We start from the raw sequence: 17,840 nt of genomic DNA on the forward strand, positions 1-17,840 counted from the left end.
TCTGGACCCTACCATTCCACGTCCCTACCATGAGGCTTCGGTGTATTTCCTGGTTCCTAAACAAAGTAACTCCCTTCCATAGCATATCTGGGAAACTGAGGGAAAGTGCTGGGCAGAGCGGATACCCACATGGAGACCAATCACAAGCCCCTGTTCCATGGGAACAGGATCTGGCTCCGTAACCCCCATGGTTCCCGTGGGACTTCATCAGTCCTTTTACCATTTCAGATACGCAACAAATATCACAGATGAAGAATCTTACGGCTTAAAGGAGTCTAGTGACCATGTAACACTTTTAAAGAACTGCCCCCCCACCTCCCCCCACCACGTACCTGCCCAGAACGGAGAGGCTACCAGCTCTTCCCCAGTCACTGTGGTTAACGGCCCTTGTGCGGAAGGCAAGGGGGCGGCTATCCCAACTCACGTTCATAATGAAGGCTGTTTCAAGCCATACGCCTTTGTCAGCAAGATCAGCAAGTCTCCCTTTTAACCTATTTACCCAGATGTCTATCTACCTGTGCGATCTGGTCATCAGTGACAAACGCGTGCTACGAATTTTACCCACATACACGTGGTGTCGTCCACGGGTGACTCCTACAGAATCGCTTCATTTCCTAACTGGGCCTATGACGGGCTGTGAGAGCGCATGCTTCCGAGACCCCTCCAGCTGTGTGCAGACCGTGCCGAGGGGTGCTGGGCTGTCGCGTGCAGCGGCTGCAGTCCCCTCACAGGGCCTCCGGCCGCACGTGGGAAGGGAACACTCACTTGTTGTGCTTCTCCAGCCAGGCAGCGCTGTCTGTTAGGAGACAGGAGTTCTCGGTGACCAGGAGGTCCAGGAGGCTGTCGTGGTCGGCCTCTGCGTACAGCTTGAGCAAGGCCGTGTCGATGTCCTCTTTGTAGCCATTGGCGACCTCTGTGCTGCGGACTTCGTTCAGGTAGCTCATGAGGAAGCGCTTACACTTGGCCATCTTCTCCTGGTCCCCCTGGGTCAGCTGGTTCAGGTCTGCGTACTCGTGGAGAGGAGGGTGGGACCGTGTGAATGAGGAGGAGGTGGGCAACAGGAAGGGGTAGAGAGAGATCAGCTCCCGGACGTCAAGCTGGCCGCTTCTGCAATTACAGTGTCAAACTAAATGAAGCAAAAAGAGAGAAAGAGTACACATAGGCGCACAAAACAACACGGGGGGCGAGCACGTCCGCACCCGCTCACGGGGAGCTGGATGTGTGCGCGAGCGCGGCAGAGCTCAGTGAACTGGGTGCCACCACGTGATTCCGGGGAAGCATAGGGGGGGCCACGCAGAAAGCCACACACACTGCCAGGGCTGACGCGCAGTGTCGAGACACCTGACGTGGCCCCAACACCAAGGGAGCAGCAGACTCCCTGGAAACCAAGGCCACAAAAGGAACGCGGAGGGAACACTGCACTGTCTGGTCAAAGGTGACGAGCCGTCCTTCTGAAGCCAACATTTCTCCTGGCACCAGACTATAAACAGGTTTGCTCACTGGTCCACAAAGAAGAGACTTCGCTAGAATGTGACTTACAATTTCCTCATCAAAGATCTTACGACGGGAGCCGCGGGAGCATTTGTGAGGCTGTTTGAGTGGTGACTCTCAAGGGCCTCTTGCAGCATAAGGTTAGGCCACAACTCAAACAGTGTCCTAACCCTGGAAGGCCAGGGAGCCCATGTGGTGACATCCCACCCCTGCTTCCCTGGTGGCCCGTCCCCTCATTGCCCTCCAGCCTGTTCATCCCGTCCACAGTGATAACTGGTGGCATCACTGAGCTGCAGACCTCAACACTGGCCCCAGAGCAGCCCCACCTGTGGGCCCCCCTTTTGCAAACAAATGCAGGGCTCCCAGACGTGAATGGGAACCCCAGGTCAGGCCTGGGGTCTACACTTCCTGCAGCGTTCACCGCATCCACCTTCCTTCAGGCTCTGACAGTCTCTCCTCCTCCCCAGCTTCTGGCCTCTGGTTCTCCTTCCTTCCACTCCTGCCCCCTCCCCACCTTTCATGGTGCTGGACCTCTCTATGATAAGCCCCAGACCTCTGAGCATGGCGTTCTGGGTCCTTCCCAGCTGCTCCCAAAGCCCTTACAGCTTCGGCTTCCACCGTCCCTCCTACACTCTGACGCTTCAGCTCGACCCATCACCTCTCCAGTTTACACGCTTCATGCCTCAGCCTTTGCCGCTTTGTTCCTTCTGCCTAAAGCAACGGCCCTCCGTGGCAGCAGTTTTGCTCCCTGGGGGACACTGAGCAACGTCTGGGGATATTTTCGGTCACCACGGGAGGGGGTACTATTGGCACTGAGTGGGTAGAGGCCGGGTGCATTGTAATGCACATGAGAGCATCCCTTAACAAATTATACAGCCCCAAAGGTCCTGACTGTATGATTCTCAATTCGGGAAGCTTCTCATCATTTAAGATAGGCCAAATCCTGATCCAAGCCCGTGCTCTGCACCTGTCCCCAGAGCGCGCCAACCCCACTGCAGAGTGGCACCTGTTCGGCTGCCCGACGGGCACACGGCCACAGTCCACACTCGCACGGGCACACCCTCAGAGCAGGCGGCAGTCTCACCCTGGCACTCTGGCTCTGAGGCTTGGGCCAGCTCTGCTTCCTGGGAGGGGTGCTGACCTGACTGGACACCAGGACAGGCTGTATCACACCTAGGGTGACAGACACAGAGTGGAGGGGCCCACAGCGTGAGTCACACAGAGGTTCTCTCTCGGGTGCCGACCATGCCTCGTTGGCACTTGTGGCTTTTAGCACTGAACTGCGAAGGAATCCGAGGACAAGTCCCACATCAACGAGAAAAAAAAAAAGAAATCCCAAGTGATTAGCAACGTCTGCCATGGGCACAGGAAGGGAAAGTGGAATCACGCTTGCCTTGGGCATGCCTGCGTCAAGGACCAATTCTCTCAGTCACATCATTGACAAAAACGGAGCAATTTACACTACGAAGGGGCTGAAGCAGGAAAGATAGGAGGAACCTTGTACCAATGACTGACAGGCCCTGTACTTATTCTGTTACAAAATCTGTGAACTCTTCTAGCAACAGATTACGACCATTCACCCACTGTCCCAAATTAACCCACGAGAAGAAGATGGACCCAAACGAGGAGGTTTCTGACACGGCAGGGATAGAACGGGTAGGACAGAGAAGAGCTAGGCCCACAGGGTCAAGGAATCTACATAAGTCCCACAGTTACTGATCCTGCCAGGAACAGATAAGAATAGCACACAGAGCTTTCATCAGCATAAGGTATATGGCGCATCGCTATTCACTAAGTGACTCCTTGACTCAGAAACCTGCTCCTCTGGCCATGGGACGGAGCAGGAGGCGGGAGCTGTGGTGAGTCCAATGGCCTACGGCTCAGGCAGCAGACTGTGTGCTACAGAGCCGTGCCCTGCTCTGGCCGCCATGTGGAGATGAAGGATCTGTTCGGACCCTTTATATACCCTTTATCCTTGATGTGGCTCTAAACTGTGCAGGACCCAGTCCTAGTGACGGTTTGAAAACTTAGGTCCTAAGTTGTCCTTATGAATGTTTCCTTGTGAAGTCTCTGGAAGGAGCACAGTTCCCACCAGTCTTCCCAGGGGCACCTGCTCTATTCCTAAACTTCTAATTCCCTGTAAAATTAGAAGGAATTCTGAAGAGGAAGAAAAGTGAGCAAGAATAGCATTTTCCTAGGAATCCTCCGCGGGATCGAGTTCACTCTAGGATTCCCTTCTCCTCTCTCCACGGGACCGTTATGGGCGCCTCGTCCCCATCAGCCTCCACCCTGTTAGAGACAAAGTCTGGGTGGGAGGAGTGAACACCGGTGGTCGGTGCTATTGTCAGCAAGCCTCCCTACTTCCCCCGAAGCACGATCTAACCACGGCATCAAGGTCGAGATGAAGGCTTTGACCATGGAGGGACACGTGGGGAGGCTCGCTACCAACACCTCAAATTACCTGAAGAGCTCTTTAGCTTCCAGGAACTGAAGTTGTGCAAACTGTATAAACCCGGCCTGCTGCAGAATCCTTCTGTACATTACCTGCAAGGAAACACAGGTTTAATTCATCTCTGAGAGACACCGTGAAACCAACACAATGGGGAGAAACTTTCTGATCAGAACCCAAGCCAAATGTTCATGATTCCATAGAAATTGGAAGTTACAAGGTAAAGAAAAAACGGGGCATATATGAAATTATTTTCAATACAAATACATTTATGTGCATGTGTGTGTCAATCAACTCCTCATTCCTGAAATAAAGTTGCTCTCTATTTGACTATTCTTCCCTCACCTTCTCCACGGATCTTCCCCATAAATCTCATTTTCTTTCCCAATATGTTCTTGTATCTTCTGTCCTCCTCCTCCTTAACTCGCAGGCCTGCAGTGATGGCTTCTACTTCTGGTGGCTCAGATGGGTAGCAACAGCTCCGGTGTCTCTGGAGGTCCAGAAGCTGCTCACCCTGCTTCCACTCCTCTGGAATTGACACTTCACTTCTGAGTACCTCTCAGAGCACAGGGCCAATGCCATTTAATCATAAATAGATAAATCCACATGGTTTCCTAGCCCAAGCTGGGGGAACGCAGTACATTCCCTCTCCTGGAGCTGCACGGCCCACGGTCACACTCCACAGTCAGAATTCCTGCCGTCAAGGTGCCAGGGGATCTCGGTTTCATCCAGGATCGCCCAGATTTCCTTGACCACAGAACTTTTTTCTTGTAACGTCCAGCAAGAGCAAAGCGCACTGCGGAGAGCTCTCCTGTGGTGTCTGAATTCCACCTCTTCCTGTCGCTGTCCAACCTCGTCAGTGCTGGAGTTGCAAGCAGCCTTTGCTTGAAGTAGCCCTAGGACATGTCTCTTTGCTCTGCTCATACTGGTGCCATCCCACAGTCAGGCTGTCACCCCCTCACAACCAAAGACTCCAGTCATGTTTCAGACCCTGTGAAGAGTTCAATTCCTCCACCTTCCAACCACTGTGTTGTCGTATGAGCCACAGTGGAGGCACAGTGCCTATGTCATTCCTCTTCACAGCGCCACACCCCAGCATAAAACCTGCCGTTCAGGAAGGGCTTCTGGATCTGAAGAGCCATCTCCTCGGTATTCGTGAACCCAGATGTAGGGACAGTCTGCTCAGAGAAGTTAAGATCTTAGTCCAAAGTTAGTGAAGTTGCAAGTGGTTGAGCTGGGACTTAAAAAGCAGACCTTTCTGATTCTAAAGCCCAATTCTTTCCACTCACTGAGTTGCCCAGGTACACAGCAGGCAGTTAACACTGCTCCCCACTGAAGAAGTGAGGGAAGTGGAGACAGTCGGCACCTAGAGGCTGTCAATCCTGTTCCCTCACATCAGCTTTTAAAGGGCATTTCGCTTACTTTTGAAGAGTTCTCAAAAGTACAGCATTTCCTCCCTATCCACAGAAATTCCTTGAGTGAAGTCAGAAAAGGCAGGTCGCTTTTTCATCTTACCACCTGCCTCTACCTTTCTTTCCTGACAGCAGCCATTTGTGGCCTAAAAACTGGCCTATTTATACCCCCCAACATTAAGCAGATGGGAGAGGGTCAAGGTTCTATGGTACGGGAATGCCAGCTCCATTTCTGGAAGCAGAGATGATGCAGACCACCCACTTAGCAAAAAGGGTAAAAAGGACCCATCAGCTGCAGTAGAAGAATTCTTGATCCCTGGCCTGTCGATGAGAAATCAGCCGAATCACAATTTACTCCTTGTGGTCGCAGGATTCAAACGCCATCTANTCTTTCCCTTCCTAAAGGGAAATAAAAACCACTTTTGCGAACCCTCCCAGTCTCCAAGATTATGGTGTTCTTTTCTGTATTCTACTCCTCAAATGCTACAGGCAGACTTAGAAGCATGCAAAGAGATCCCGTCATCCTGAATATAAGCACCTAGATGCGAAATCACAGATGATACACAACACGTCACTGACTCAGACCTACGAACACCTGATGAGAAACTTCAGCAAGCACGGCCGATTCCTGGCGCTCTGAAAGTGACCGTCTCCTTCCCAGACTGCCCGCTCTGGCAGACAGCTCCTCTGGAGCTCTGCTCAGGTGATGCTGAGCTACAAACCTGGAGCTGGTCAGCCTGCAGAAGGACAGGAAGGATGGCCGTGTGAGGAGAGAGAATAAGAAAGTCTGTTGATCTCCCCAGCATCAGAGCTAACGCAACAGAATCGTCAGCTGTCTTTTCAACTAATTTGTCCCTTGGCATGAGGCAGCTATCAGAAGTCCCAGGCCGAGAGCATAAATTAGCAAAACAGAGCTCTATGTAGTGCCACTCAAGATCTGCTCTGTGTCTGTTCCGGGACACCTGGGTGGCTCAGTTGGTTAAGCGTGTGCTTTCGGCTCGGGTCATGATCCCGGGGTCCTGGGATTGAGTCCCACATCAGGCTCCTGGCTCAGCGGGGAGCCTGCTTCTCCCTCTGCCTGCTGCTTCCCCTGCTTGTGCTCACTGCTCACTTTCTCTCTCTCTGACAAATAAACAAATACAATCTTTAAAAAAAAACAAAAACAGAAACAAACAAACAAAAAAAAACCTCTGTTCCTACTATTCTATTTCTGAATTGGGATTTCTGACTTTCATGCTTCGGGTAACTAGAAACTTTGTGAAACAGAAGATTCTAGTCTATTTGATTTAGAAAGAGGCTTTTTTGAAGGGCAGAAAAGCCCACTTCTAGGGTCAGGCCTGGATCCCCCTCCCACGTCAAGGGCTCGGCACTTTGGCTTCCTCCGTGGACTCATCTCCAGCAGAGCAGGGCCGACAAGCACACCCCCTTCCTACCAAGAATGACTGCAGATCTGCTGCAGACGAACCGCCATGTGTGGTCATTACAAACCAGATACAAACCATTACAAATCCAGAGGACACCCTGCTATTGACATGAGACTAAGCATAAGAGTCAGGTTACAATGCCCTGTAAGACCAAGAAGGCTTGGGATATACGGTATACACAGATCACTCCTGTAAAATGAGCACAACCAAACTCTAAACAATTGGTATGAATGTTAGAGTTTTAACTGTATTCATACCTTTTCCTGTAATACATACTTCAGTGGTGGCTTTTAGGCTTTTTAAAAACTTATTTTAAAACTCTTCTTACTTAGGGGCACCTGGGTGGCTCAGCTGGTTGGGTGTCTGCCTTCGGCTCAGGTCATGATCCCAGGGGATCGAGTCCCACATCAGGCTCCCTGCTCAGGAGAGAAGCTCTGCTTCTCCCTCTCTCCCTGCTGCTCCTGCTTATTTGTGCTTTCTCCCCCTCTCTGTCAAATAAAAAAATAAAATTTTAAACAGTAGTCCCACCTAAGGGGCCATGACATTATCTTCTTTTTTTTTTTTGATTGACTTATTTCACTAAGCATTATCTCCTCCAGTGCCGTCCATGTTGTAGCAAATGTTGAGAACTCATTCTTTCTGATTGCTGAGTAATATTCCATTGTATATATGGACCACAACTTCTTAATCCAGTCATCTGTTGCAGGGCATCTCGGCTCCTTCCACGATTTAGCTATTGTGGACATTGCTGCTATGAACATTGGGGTGCATATGGCCCTTCTCTTCACTACGTCTGTATCTTTGGGGTAAACACCCAGTAGTGCAATGGCTGGATCATAGGGTAGCTCAATTTTTAACTTTTTAAGGGACCTCCACACTGTTTTCCAGAGTGGCTGTACCAACTTGCATTCCCACCAACAATGTAGGAGGGATCCCCTTTCTCCACATCCTCTCCAACAATTGTTGTTTCTTGCCTTGTCTATTTTTGCCATTCTAACTGGCGTAAGGTGGTATCTCAGTGTGGTTTTGATTTGAATTTCCTTGATGGCTAATGATTTTGAACATTTTTTCATGTGTCTGTTAGCCATTTGTATGTCTTCATTGGAAAAGTGTCTGTTCATATCTTCTGCCCATTTTTTGATTTGTTTATTTGTTTCTCGTGTATTGAGTTTGAGAAGTTCTTTGTAGATCTTGGATACCAGTCCTTTATCTGTAGTGTCATTTGCAAATATATTCTCCCATTCCGTGGGCTGCCTCTTAGTTTTTCTGACTGTTTCCTTGGCTGTGCAGAAACTTTTAATCTTGATGAAGTCCCATAAATTCATTTTATCTTTTGTTTCTCTTGCCTTTGGGGATGTGTCATGAAAAAGGTTGCTTTGGCCGATGTCGTAGAGGTTGCTGCCTATGTTCTCCTCTAGAATTTTGATGGATTCCTGTCTCACATCGAGGTCTTTCATCCATTTGGAGTTTATTTTTGTGTATGGTGTGAGAGAGTGGTCAAGTTTCATTCTTTTGCATGTAGCTGTCCAATTTTCCCAGCACCATTTATTGAAGAGACTGTCTTTTTCCCACCGGATGTTTTTTCCTGCTTTATCAAATATTAGTTGCCCAAAGAGCCGAGGGTCCATTTCTGGGCTCTCTATTCTGTTCCATTGGTCTATGTGTCTGTTTTTGTGCCAGTACCATGCTGTCTTTGTGATCACAGCTTTGTAGTACAGCTCGAAATCCGGCATTGTGATGCCCCCAGCTTTGTTTTTCCTTTTCAACAGTTCCTTGGAGATTCGGGGCCTTTTCTGTTTCCATACAAATTTAAGGACTATTTGTTCCAGTTCTTTGAAAAATGTCCTCGGTATTTTGATCGGGATAGCATTGAAAGTGTAGATTGCTCTGGGTAGCATGGACATTTTAACTATGTTAATTCTTCCAATCCATGAGCATGGAATATCTTTCCATCTTTTTATGTCTTCCTCAATGTCTTTCAAGAGTGATTTATAGTTTCTAGAATATAGGTCCTTTACGTCTCTGGTTAAGTTAATTCCAAGGTAACGTATGGTTTTTGGTGCTATTGTAAATGGGATGGATTCCCTAATTTCTCTTTCTTCGGTCTCGTTATTCGTGTATAGAAATGCAACTGATTTCTGAGCATTGATTTTGTATCCCGCCACGTTACTGAATTGCTCTATAACTTCTAATAGTTTGGGAGTGGCTTCTTTTGGGTTTTCCATATAGAGTATCATGTCATCTGCAAAGAGAGACATTTTGACTTCTTCTTTGCCAATTTGAATACCTTTGATCCCTTTTTGTCGTCTGATTGCTGTTGCAAGGACTTCTAGTACTATGTTGAATAATAGTGGCGAGAGTGGGCATCCTTGTCGAGTTCCTGATCTTAAGGGAAAGGCTTCCAGCTTTTCCCCATTGAGAATAATATTTGCAGTAGGCTTTTCATAGATGGCTTTTATGAGATTGAGAAATGTACCTTCTATTCCTACACTCTGAAGGGTTTTAATCAGGAAAGGATGCTGTATTTTGTCAAATGCTTTTTCGGCATCGATTGAGAGGATCATATGGTTCCTGAGTCTTTTCTTGTTGATATGATGTATCACGCTGATTGATTTGCGAATATTGAACCACGCTTGCATCCCAGGTATGAATCCCACTTGATCGTGATGGATAATCCTTTTAATGTACTGTTGGATTCTATTAGCAAGTATCTTGTTGAGGATTTTGGCGTCCATATTCATTAGGGAAATCGGTCTGTAATTCTCCTTTTTGAGGGGGTCTTTGCCTGGTTTGGGGATCAAGGTAATATTGGCCTCATAGAATGAGTTTGGTAGCTTTCCTTCTGTTTCTATTTTTTGAAATAGCTTTAGGAGAATAGGTATTATTTCTTCTTTGAATGTTTGGTAGAATTCCCCAGGAAAACCGTCCGGGCCTGGAGTTTTGTTATTTGGAAGGTTGTTTATCACTGACTCAATTTCTTCATAATTAATTGGCCTGTTTAAGGAATCAATTTCTTCCGGTTTCAATCTTGGTAGTTTATAGGTTTCCAGGAAGGATTCCATCTCTTCCAGATTGCTTAGTTTATTGGCATATAGCTGTTGATAAAAATTTCTAATAATCCTTCCAATTTCAATGGTGTTCGTCGTGACCTCTCCTTTTTCATTCATAATTTTAATAATCTGGGTCCTTTCTCTTTTCTTTTGGATAAGTCTTGCCAGTGGTCTGTCAATTTTATTGATTCTCTCAAAGAACCAGCTTCTAGTCCTGTTGATCTGCTCTACTGTACTTCTGGTTTCTGCTTGATTGATTTCAGCTCTAATTTTGGTCAACTGCTTCCTCGTGCGTGGATTAGGCCTGTCCCTCTGTTGCTGTTCCAGCTTCTTGAGGTGAGAATATAAAAACTGCATTTTAGATTTTTCTATTCTTTTGAGTGAGGCTTGGATGGCTATGTATTTCCCCCTTAGGACTGCCTTTGCAGTATCCCATAGGTTTTGGACTGTTGTATTTTCATTCTCATTGGTCTCCATAAATTGTTTAATTTGATTTTTGATTTCCTGGTTTATCGAGTCATTCCTGAGCAGGATGGTTCTTAGTCTCCAAGTGTTTGAGTTTCTTCCAAATTTTTCCTTGTGGTTGAGTTCCAATTTCAGAGCGTTGTGGTCTGAGAATATGCAGGGGATAATTTCAATCTTTTGGTATCGGTTGAGACCTGTTTTGTGTCCCAGAACATGGTCTATTCTTGAGAATGTTCCATGGGCATTAGAATAGAATGAGTATTCTTTGGTTCTGGGGTGTAGTGTTCTATATATATCTATGAGGTCCAACTCGTCGAGTATGGCATTCAAAGCCTTTGATTCTTTGCTTAGTTTTTGCCAGGGTGTTCTGTCTATTTCTGAGAGTGGAGTGTTGAGGTCCCCTACTATTAATGTATTTTTATTTATATGTCTCTTTATTCTGGTTAAGAGTTGGCTTGTGTATCTTGCTGCTCCCCTGTTGGGGGCATATATATTTATAATTGTCATATCCACTTGTTGAATACTTCCCTTAAGAATAATATAGTGCCCTTCTGCATCTCTAACTATAGTCTGTAGTTTAAAATCCAATTTATCTGATATGAGAATTGCTACCCCAGCTTTCTTTTGAGGTCCATTTGCGTGAAAGATGGTACTCCATCCCCTTACTCTCAGTCTGAATGCATCTTTGGGTTCGAAATGAGTCTCTTGTAGACAGCAAATGGATGGGTCATTTCTTTTTATCCAATCTGCAACCCTGTGGCGTTTTATGGGATGGTTCAAACCATTTACATTAAGACTGATTACTGAGAGATATGATTTTAATGTTGCCATGTTGCCAGTAAAGTCTTTGTTTGTATTGGCTGTGACTTTCTGTTCTGTATCACTCTTGGGGCCTTTTTACTTTTATAGAACCCCCCGTAATATCTCCTGTAGGGCTGGTTTCGTGGTTACAAAATTGGTTAGTGACTGGCGATTCTGAAATGTCTTTATTTCTCCATCAATTCTGAATGACAGCCTTGCTGGATAAAGGATCCTTGGCTGCATGTTTTTCTCTGAAAGAGCTTTAAATATGCTCCCCCAACCCTTTCTCTCATTCCAGGTCTGTGTAGACAGGTCTGACGTAATTCTGATGCTTTTGCCTTGGTACGTGAGAAATTTCTTTGCCCTGGCCGCTTTCAATACTGTATCCTTGCATCTAATATTTGCGAATTGCACTATGACGTGACGTGGCGTAGGTTTGTCGTGGTTGAGCTTGGGAGGGGTCCTCTCTGCCTCTTGGACACGAATGTTTGTTTCCCTTGCTAGATTAGGGAAGTTTTCAGCTACAATTTGTTCAAATATCTCTTCTAGACCTCTGTTTTTCTCCACCCCCTCGGGGATGCCGATGATTCTAACATTGGATCGTTTCATTGAGTCAGTAATCTCCCGTAACCTACATTCGTGGGCGTGGATTTTTTTAAGACCATCTTCTATTTTCATTTTTTCCTCTATTAACCCATCCTCCAATTCACTAACCCGTTCCTCTGCTTCTGCGACCCTGGCCGTCAGAGCCTCTAGTTTTGCCTGCATTTGGCTCATAGAATTTTTAATTTCTGTCAGATTCGCTCTCATTTCTGTCCTTAGGGATTCTATATTCTCAGTAACCTTTTCGTTAATAGTTTTTTCAATTCTACTCATCATTTTGACCATCGTTACTCTGAATTCCATTTCTGATAATTTGGTTACATCCATATCCATTATTTCTGTGGCAGAGGCCACAGAATCACTGTCTTTTCTTTGCTGGGGGGGGCTTCTCCTTCTTGTCATTCTGATGAAGAGAGGTTGCGGGGTTTCCAGAGCCCAAATTATTGACTGGGTCCCAGGCCGTGCCCCTTGTTTTATAGGGATCTTAGGGATGTGGGCTTCTTCTTTAAAGATTTTATTTATTTATTTATGTGGCAGCCAACCAGCGAGAGAGGGAACAGAAGCAGGGGAGTGGGAGAGGAAGAAGCAGGCTCCCAGCGGAGGAGCCCGATGAGGGACTCCTTTCCGGAACGCCGGGATCACGCCCTAAGCCGAAGGCAGGCGCTCAATGACTGCGCCACCCAGGCGCCCGGGTTGTGGGCTTCTTGATTTTTCAGCCTGCCTTCTGTGTTCTGGGGGAGGGGCCTGCCGCGCCAATACTCAGGCAACCCTGTTTGGGTAGAGTCTCCGTGTCCCCTGCGAGGGAGGATGGGGATGGGCACTCTCTGAGCCGGTATTTCCAGGCTTTTGTTCTCTGGCGGCTTTCCCTGGCGGTTTGCTGTGCCTCTTCTGAGAGTCAGAGCAGCAGCGGCCAAATTTCAGCCTCTGTCACGGAACAGAAGGATTGCGGCCCGTTCTCTACTAATGTTCTGGCCACTTTAACTCTGTTTCTGTTGGTGCTGCTCAACCCTGCAGCGTCCCGGGATGTGCGCCCCACACCCGGCGTCCCAGCCCTCACTTCCAGGGCCGGCGGCGTCTCTGTCCTTTGTGTTTCTAATGCCGCCAGCCACCGCCGCCGCGCGCTCCGCGGTCTCCGGTCTCCAGTCTATGCCCGGTGAGGCACACCTCGATTCCGGAGTTTCGTGAGAAGCCTGGTGGCGCGCGCACCCGGTTCAGGGTCTCAGTCTGCTGTTTCGGGGTGCCGACCGAGTCCGCCCTCCCCGTGCAGGTGGCCCGCCAGCCGCCAGCCGCCCCGTGCGCTCGGGAGTTCCGGTCTCAGTCTGGATCCCGTAGGCACACGGGATTCCGGTGTTCGGGAGATGCCTGGTGGCGCGGCGTTCACGGCTCCGGTCTCCCGAGTCGCTCTCTCGCAGGTGCCTCTGTGAGTCCGCCCGGCTCCCGTGCAGGTGGCTGCCGCTTCCACGGGCCGAGCCGCGGCGGCTCCCTCCCCCTTCCTTTTTATCTTCCGATATCCGTGCCACCGGTTTTACAGCTCCCCTCTTCGTACCTCAATACTCAGCGCTGGAGATGTTCATTTGTAGAGATCCAGATGTATCTTCCTGCGTCTCAGGCTGATTCCGTGGTTATTTAGGCTGGTCTGGTACCTATCCAGCTCGACTCAGGGGACCTGTGAAAAAGGGGTCCCCTACTCCTCCGCCATCTTAACTCCTCTCTTCCATGACATCCTCTTCTTGTTCAAAAGGCAATCCATCCTGATCAAGTTTGGAAACAGATGTGTGTGTGTATATACATGTGTGTGTTTACTGTAAACGTCAATATATAAAATATATACATAAAAGTATTTACATGCCACACACACACACATAAACACACATCTACATATGTAATATGAATCCATAATGTATAAAATAATGTATTTTACATATACCCCTTCCTGAGAATTCACAGAAAAATAGTAATAAAAATATAATACATGATATATGGCCTCTTAGGGATCACAATAGATATTAGTATATTATATTAGTATATTAAAAGCTCTGAGAAATCTTCCAGTTAAGAAATCCAGTTAATGCAACTGTGTAAAACAGAACGTTTCCACCCTGCACCCATCCCCGTCCCAGAGCCAGGGTCTGATGACATGCAAACTAGAAGCCCTGCTCCGGAATCAGCCGTGGGATAGATATGCGTGCAAAGCAGGAAAAGTGGGGATGGTGCAGGCCGGCGGGAGCAGGGCCAGAGAAGAGGGCCTAGGGAACTCAGCATGCATAAGGAAACCTACCCAAAGCACAGGTCCAAACTCTTGCAAAGGTTACACTAAGAGATAGGAACACATAGCTGTTTAGGAAGAAAAATGATGTTCTAAGGGCAAAAGCCCCCTTGCTCTTCGATTGTTTTTTCTTTACACACATGCATGTATTTTTTTCTCCCGTATTTTTTAAGATTTGTAATGGAAGTGATGCATTCATATAACTCAAATTTCCAAACATTCAGAGGGATTTAATGAAGAGTCTCCCTCCCACACAGCGCCCCACACCAGCAGTGCTCCAGAAGTAATCGATGCTATGAATTTCTTGGGCGGCTGCAGAAATACGTGATGTATTTATAAGCCAACTCTTGCCCCCACTTTAGTAGCACTATACCCCTGCCTGCACTCTCTACATTTTTAACTCAGCGTCTTTGAGAGATCCTTCTGCCTCGACACACAAAGTCCTTGGCTTTCCTTCCTGGCTGTGCGGCGTCCTGACAGCCCACTAGGCCACAGCGCATTCAACCGCTCCTCCACCAGCAGCATCTGGGGCTTTGGATTTCTTTTTAAACAACCAATTTGATCGTGAAGCGTCTTCTCCATTGGTTGTTTTGCATTTTTGTGCTTAGACCCATAGAATACCCCTCTAGGAGCAGAACTGTACCCTGTAACTTGGAGAGAGATTCTCGATTCGTCCTCCCGCAGGCAATTTACATTCTTAGAAGCGGTATCTGCAGGTGTCCACTTCCCCACACCCTCAACAGAGTATCCTCAAACCCTCTGATCTTTATCAATCTGAATGGAGAATAACTTAGTGAACTTTCAATTTGCACATCTCTGTATGAGTGAGACAAAATATCTTCTCGTACATCTGTAAGACAGGTGATTTCACTTTCTATGAAATATCTGTTCAATTCATTTTTCTCCTGGGCTATTCATTTTTTTCTTATTTATTCGAAGGAGGCCCTGACATTTTAGAGAAATCAGCCTACCTTCTGTGCCTTAAACTGAAAGTCCTTTTTTGCTACTTCTGTTTTTAATTTATTTCTAGTAGGTTCTGCCATGTAGAATGTGTCTGTGAGTGTATGTGTGTAAATCTATTAAAATTTTAATAATCACTTTAACATGTCTCAAAACCAAGGTATCAGGGAAGAGAGTGGCAATGCAGTCTTTTTAAAACTTTTTAAAACTAAAAACAGAACACTTAGTTCATAGCAGTTCACAACAGCCAAAGGGTAGAAGCGACCCAGGGTCCATCAGTGGATGGATGGATAAATAAATGTGGTATACCCACACAACGGAATGTACTGTTCAGCCTTAACGAGGAAGGACACTCTGACATACAGCGCTGTACTATGGATGGGCCCTGACGACATTATGCAAAGTAAAGGAAGCCATGGAACAAAAGGACAAAACCCGCATGATTCCACTTACACTGGAATAGTCAAAATCATTGACAAGGTATGACGCTGATATGGGGAGGGGGCTGGGGAGTTAGTGTTTAATGAGGACAGAGTTTCAGTTTTGCAAGATGACAACGAAGCTCTAGAAATGCATGGTGGTGACGGTTGACCACAATGTGAACGCGCTCGCTGCCACTGAACTGCAGACTTAAAATGGTTAGGATGGTAAATTTTATGTTAATGTGTATTTTACCCCAAGTCAAACAGACAAAACAATCGGGGTAACAACCAAGAACTTGCTGCCAACATTTCCAACAGCTGAAGTGACTCAGCACGCCCACAGATCCAAACGTGGGAGCCGCGGGGGACACACCACCAACGACAGGAACTGGGTGGCGTTAGAAACTGGGGGGAGAAGCGGAGAGAGGAAAAGGGGGCTGTGAGGCCACAAAAGCCAGAGTTCCCAAGCCACTATCAGGAACCACCGGAAAAGCCTGGCAGACCGTTTACAGACGGGGAAGGGGACTTTGCTGGCTCCAATTTGCTAGTTAAGTGGCAACAATGAGAAACTGAGCTTGAAAGACCAGGAAAAACTCCTTTGGGCATTCAAGGCAAAAGACCAAGTCACTAGAAGGGCAAGGAATTCAGATTGTCATCCAATATTTGTCAACACTTGGTGGCAAAACATCATGGTGGAACTTTAAGTTTCTCATTGAAAGATAATGTGAGTCAAAGACGTTATAACTGCAGAGGAACTGTTATCAACATGCAGGGACAGTGTTCCCATACGCCCACGCTGGGACATCTGCCGGAGGATCGATCGCTGCCGAAAACCAGAGGACTGGAGAGTCAGCAGCATGAATGTGCCGCTGAGCGTTCAGTACGCATCTGCCCTGAACAAAGACGGATAAATACAAGAGAGACAGGAGATGGCTGCACGCGTGCAAACAGTAGAGACAATGTGACCATCAAAAACCGGGGGCCCGTGGGGAGATGACAAAGAGGTAGACTATGCTTGCGGACATGCTGGGGATAAAGGGATGTGCCTTTCACACTGATGCGGGGTCGGCGGGGGGGCGGGGAAGGAAGGGGAGGTGCTAAGACCTCACCAGCTAATTCTATAAATGCTGCTCAAAGTGGGGAACGAACAGACAACAGGAGCTCCCCCCAGCAAGAAAAAGAGGAAACCAAAGGGCTTCTATAAACTTAATACCATTAGGATAACCATTAGAACAAAAATTGCAAGCTTCACGCAAAAAGAAGACCGGGGGTGGGGTGCAGGGAGGAGGAAAGAGAGCGATGGGGGTGGGGGGAGAGACAGGTGAAGGAGGAGAGACTCCTTTGAATGAACTTTGTTTTGTTGATTTGACTTCTGAATTATATAAATATTTTACGTAATCATAAAACAAAATTAAACTCCAAAGAGCGATCCCTAGAAAATACAAGTCAAATGAAACAAAGGACCCTAATTACATATATGAGAGACGTGGTGGCAGGTCTGCACAGGGGACGCTCCCCAGTGGCTCAGGCACACAGTCGCCTGATGGCACAGCCCGTGAGACTTCCCGGGAGGACAGAGAACGCCAGGACGCAGCACTCACAGGACAACTGGGAAATGTGAACACTGATGGGACTCTGTTCTTTGAAGGACTCTGGGAGGGCTCTGGGGAGTTTCGCAGACCGCACTGTGGTTACATTTAAAAGGGGACATCTTGCCTTTTAAAGATACATACTCAAATAGCTTTCGGTGAAATAGAAAAAACACCCCACAGGTATCGGAGTTCAAGCTTAAATATGAGTACTATCCAAAGTACACGACACAAATCAGGAGAACTTTCTGACACGAGCCTTTGTTAATGCAGGAGGTCTCCTTACTGCCACTTTCTTTACAACATCTTACACCTCAATATAATGGAAGCCCAGTTGTCTTAAAGATCTAAACTCTCTGGCCCTTTGGGATCTCTGGAAGCACTAGTCTTTTAATCCCAGTCCCCGAATTAAACTTCTTGATAAATCTCTCCCTAGTTCAGAAGTCAGTGACACAAAACTGACACTTGCTTTAAATGAAGGGGGGGCAGTGACAAGCCTGTCCACTGGACTGTGATCCCTCTTCCTCTCCTTTTCTGGCTTCTCTAAGCCCAGGGTCCAGCACTGGGTCGCAAGCACCCGAAAGTTAAAATAAGTAACGTACGTCATCATCTCAAGAGTCACATCTCATCCTCAAAAACACATACACGTTCTCTAAACCTTTTTCTGTCAATGTTATTTTTCCCTTCCGGGTCTGTTTTTAACACAAACCTTCTGCTCTGCAATCCATTACGCACTGGCTCTGCCTGAAGCGCAGGGGGTTTCCACCCAGGCAGGACCAGGGTGCCAAGGGACAGAAAGAGGGCAGAGTCTGCCTAGGAACTCGGGAGGGCAGAGCCTGAACTGAGGTGCAAACTGAGTTGCACTTGAGTGTTGACACACGAACTGCAGAAACACTGGGGGGGGGGGG

The 17,840-nt window shown here is 47.4% G+C and overlaps 1 protein-coding gene across 2 annotated transcripts in view; it reads right to left on the minus strand.

Moving 5' to 3' along the window:
• TGFBRAP1 (transforming growth factor beta receptor associated protein 1) overlaps window positions 1-17,840 on the minus strand; it is a 52,138-nt gene that overhangs the window by 17,620 nt on the left and 16,678 nt on the right. For both annotated transcript variants that reach the window (XM_040623657.1, XM_040623656.1), the window contains exons 4-5: window positions 3,953-4,035; window positions 766-1,107 (exon numbers count right to left, since the gene is read on the minus strand). In XM_040623657.1, the coding sequence (XP_040479591.1) occupies window positions 766-1,107; window positions 3,953-4,035 (425 nt within the window). The remainder of the gene's footprint in view (window positions 1-765; window positions 1,108-3,952; window positions 4,036-17,840) is intronic.

This window comes from Ursus maritimus, unplaced genomic scaffold (assembly GCF_017311325.1).
Source record: "Ursus maritimus isolate PB19 unplaced genomic scaffold, ASM1731132v1 scaffold_6, whole genome shotgun sequence".
In the NCBI taxonomy this organism is placed as follows: domain Eukaryota; kingdom Metazoa; phylum Chordata; class Mammalia; order Carnivora; family Ursidae; genus Ursus; species Ursus maritimus.